Below are 3728 nucleotides of genomic sequence, written 5' to 3'. Positions count from 1 at the left end.
TTCCACACGCGACCGGGTTTTGACCAATCAGAGACTTGAAATCGTCCAAGGTATTTATTAATTTAGCTTATAGACGATGTGACCTATGACATCACATATTTACAAAAGAGCCACTGAGCCCGGACTTCCTGCAGGCACCGTTTTTTACACGGCCTAATGGAATAAAACATAAAATCTTATTTTTTATGGAGATTGCAATGTCTAATTCCTATCAACTTTTGATAAGATAAGAGGGGGCACATCTCAAAACTTGTCCAGCTTTTACTTTCATAATTCTTGGATTCATGTGGAAATTGTGACACAAAAAAATGTCAACTTTCCACTAGGACCTGTGCAGTATTTTGCCTGCCAGAATACCCAAAGAAAAGAATGCACAAGGTCACACATGGTCTATAGGATCATAATAAACTGGAATACTGCGGAGTCAGTTCTTAAACTGGTCTATACGCTACTCGGCTAAGATCAAACTACTTGACTAGATCTGGAAGTAGGTTAGTCAATGCAGCACACACTGTAACTATTTCGTCAATACTTTTGACCAACGTTATGGGAACAACATGCTGCAGAATATGAAATTCCTTTAGACGTCCAATTGCTCTTTCTACATGTATGCGGACATTTGACAGACTACGTGCACCTGCAACTTCCTGTCCGGATAGTTGGTTTTTCCCTTTTGTAAACGCAGGAATGGCAAGGATGGCATTGTGAATCGCAAGTTCATCAGAAATGGTGAACCCCCTGTCAGCTAAGATCAGGTCACCAGGCAACAGCTTCTCATAAAACCCACTTTTCTGAGTAATTTTTTTATCAGAAACTCTACCTCCAAAACATTTAGACAAAAACATAACTGCACCAGTAGGTGAAATTCCAATTAAAACTTTAATAGTATTGTGGTGCTTGTAGTGACTGTAAGTGTGTGCTCTTAGTTTGAGGTCTGAAGGCCGTTGCATAAATATTTCAAAGCAGTCAATGATAACTGTTGTTTTTCGGTATTTCTTAGACTTCTTGAAAGTTTTGGGAAGTGTTCGTCTCAGAGTTTGTCTATCTGGCCAGTTGATTAATGGTTTAAGCTGAACAGACATGTGCTTCATCCATAAATGAAATATTTTTGATGCACTTGATCTTGAAATTTGAAATCTGCCTGCAATATCGTTAAAAGCTAAATCGAGTCTAAGCTTCATAAGAACTAGCAACAATTGATCTTTTAAATTAAGGCACTTGCAATACGAGGGAGATACACCCTTGACAAGCTGCTGAAACAACCACAAAAAAACTAAATAAGTTGGGAGACCAGTATAAAATTTGCATTTTGAATTAGACTTAATTTTATCATTGGACCATTTTAGCTTATCAACTTGCGACTGTAGTGAGTTAATATGAGACTTAAGACTTACTATTTCATTACGGTACATATCATGTGGGTCTTTGTCTTCCGTAGTCTGAGTGGTTTGGCTTGACGATTCTCTTGTCTTTTCTTTAAGCCTCTTTGGGGTAGACGGCATAGGTATGCTGCTGAAAAGAAAGTAAAACAAAAATAATAACTTTGGATGAACAAAGACTGTTGCCTCAATACAGGGCAGCATACAGATCCCTTATGTTAGATTAGTCATCATTCAAGGACTCGTTTGATATTAATGATTTTTCTTGTCTTTTCTTAAAGCAAACTTGATGCAAAGTTTTTTTTAATTGCACACTAAACAGTGTTCAGAACAATGCAAAACACAGGGTGTGATATGGACCTTGCAAAGGCAATATGGTACAATAATGGAAAAGTTTCCGTAAGGCGCCACCACTTTTTCATATGAAATAATATAGTATCCCTTTTTGTAAAAATGGGTGGAAAAGTGGTACTGCCTATCTTGGGCGATGTCGATTTATTTTATTCACGATATATCCATACATTAATCTTATCCACAATAATTATCACAGCTTTCTCCAGAAGACGATCAGAGCATATTGATCTAAACGCCGAGTTGAAACCAACGAATGTTTTCAGAACCACCCCAACTCTTTCTATATTATAAGTTATCACACAAGCGCGAGTGGAATACGGAAAAACATAGCGCTTCTGCGTCCCCGGAAGGCCAAGTTGGATATGGGACGCAGAAGCGCTATATTTTTCATATTTCCACAAGAGCGCGTGTGATAACGTATTTATCTTCAAGCAAACTTGGCGCGTGACATAGAACACACACGACGCAGGTAGTGATATTAGCCGGCAACATATAGGTTTTTATCACCACTCCATTCTGCGAATCTGATTGAAAGATTAGCACGTACTTGAAGATAAAATTGCTGAATGTAATGAGAGTATTGTGTAAGCATACTTATTAACAGGGTCAGGTTCCAACATCGGGGCCGGGGTTGATGAGTTGGTGGATGGCTCATCTTGTAGTTGTACATCATCATCATGATCCAGTCTTCTCTTCAGAGCTGATCGTTTTTTCAATCTGAGATAGCGGTTCAGATCCTGAACCCCTTTACTTGTCTGCGCAACAGTGGAGCTACTGAAGACTGATGGCGTGTTGTCTACGTGATTCACATGTTTGGAGTAATTTCCTGTTGATATGAGACAGATCAAAACTTCAAACAAATGTTTGTTGTGTCCACAAGCATGACAAGGTGTGGAACCAAATGTTCGAAGAAATGCACTTACCATCATCATTGAGGTGTAGAACACACCGATCACAGGCCAAAGAAAATGTGTGACTGTGAATACTGATAGTACTACCTAGCCCCACTTGTACTACCGACCATCTCCGACTGATCACACTGACTGTCAGTGTCACTGACTGTGCTGAGTATAAGTTATAGGCCTATTTCTCACTTTGTTTTCAGTCACAAATTTATTAAGCGACAACTGGCGGTTCTGTTTGACAATATTTCCAATATGAATAATCCAACTATCGAGGAAAACGCTAACTAAAAAAAAATAATACATGTATAGTAAAAAACTGAATGAATTACCAGAAACAAAGTGGTCGCTGCATATCCTGTCGTGTCTTGAAGGTTTCCAATGCCTGTTGTTGCGCTGGCGTCGACTTACAGCATCTGTCCACGCTTTATTTTGGACCGGATTGTTGTCAATGTCAGGGGTCGGCTTTTGGTAGGACCGAATGTCAGGGAAGCGAAAGAACTTTAACCCTTCTTTTGATCTGAACCGATTTTTGCAACAACAGCAGCTAAGAACCATGATTATTCGACTGTAAAGTTCGTATCTGTATGCATTTACACACAAGGAAACAAACTTTTGCCAACCAAGATGGCGGAATTGTTTTGTCACGTGACTCGTGACGTGTCAAAAGAAACGTCTATATAGCTCTACGACACACACAGATGTTTTGCCCGGCGGTATGCGCGCGCATCATGTTATGGTTTGTGAGTGACGTCAGAGGTCACGTGTGTGCGTGCTGCATAGACCTAATTAGGCCGTGTCCGAAACGGCGACTTCGGCTACAGCTACGGCTAGATCGCGCGCGTCTGCCTATTCTTCAACACTGGTAGACGCGCTGATCTAGACGTAGCTGTAGCCGAAGTCGTCGTTTCGGACACGGCCTTATTGCAGATAGCAAAAATCCGACGTCCCGCAAAGGATTGTGGGAGATATTTGGCACCTCCAGTTTATACGGTCGTCACGTAACGTGTTCTACAAAGTTTTTTTGTAAACAATAAGTTTGTAAACATTGACATTGTTTGTGGTGGACGGTCATGCTTCTGTGGCGGAAGAC

The 3728-nt window shown here is 40.4% G+C and overlaps 1 protein-coding gene across 2 annotated transcripts; it reads right to left on the bottom strand.

Moving 5' to 3' along the window:
* Window positions 1-223: 223 nt before the first annotated feature.
* Window positions 224-3247, bottom strand: LOC117301485. Of its 2 annotated transcripts, none has more exons than XM_033785506.1 (3): window positions 2968-3247; window positions 2328-2559; window positions 224-1512 (listed from the first exon to the last, which is right to left on the bottom strand). In XM_033785506.1, exons 1-3 carry the CDS (start codon window positions 3191-3193, stop codon window positions 468-470), a joined length of 1503 nt encoding a protein of 500 aa, XP_033641397.1. In that variant the 5' UTR covers window positions 3194-3247; the 3' UTR covers window positions 224-467. The 2 variants fall into 2 exon arrangements, with proteins under 2 accessions (XP_033641397.1, XP_033641398.1); XM_033785507.1 differs by having other exon boundaries at window positions 224-1509.
* Between the last annotated feature and the right edge of the window lie 481 nt (window positions 3248-3728).

The sequence above is a fragment of the Asterias rubens genome, chromosome 17 (assembly GCF_902459465.1).
Source record: "Asterias rubens chromosome 17, eAstRub1.3, whole genome shotgun sequence".
Taxonomy (NCBI): domain Eukaryota; kingdom Metazoa; phylum Echinodermata; class Asteroidea; order Forcipulatida; family Asteriidae; genus Asterias; species Asterias rubens.
The sequence above is the reverse complement of the archived record's forward strand: the minus strand, read 5'-3'. Positions and strand labels throughout refer to the sequence as shown.

Coding starts and splice junctions, on each gene's coding strand:
- LOC117301485 (XM_033785506.1), bottom strand. CDS start 3,193: ATGGTTCTTAGCTGCTGTTGTTGCAAAAATCGGTTCAGATCAAAAGAA. Junction 2,560..2,967: donor CAGCGACCACTTTGTTTCTG/GTAATTCATTCA, acceptor TCATATCAACAG/GAAATTACTCCAAACATGTG. Junction 1,513..2,327: donor GAACCTGACCCTGTTAATAA/GTATGCTTACAC, acceptor CTTTCTTTTCAG/CAGCATACCTATGCCGTCTA.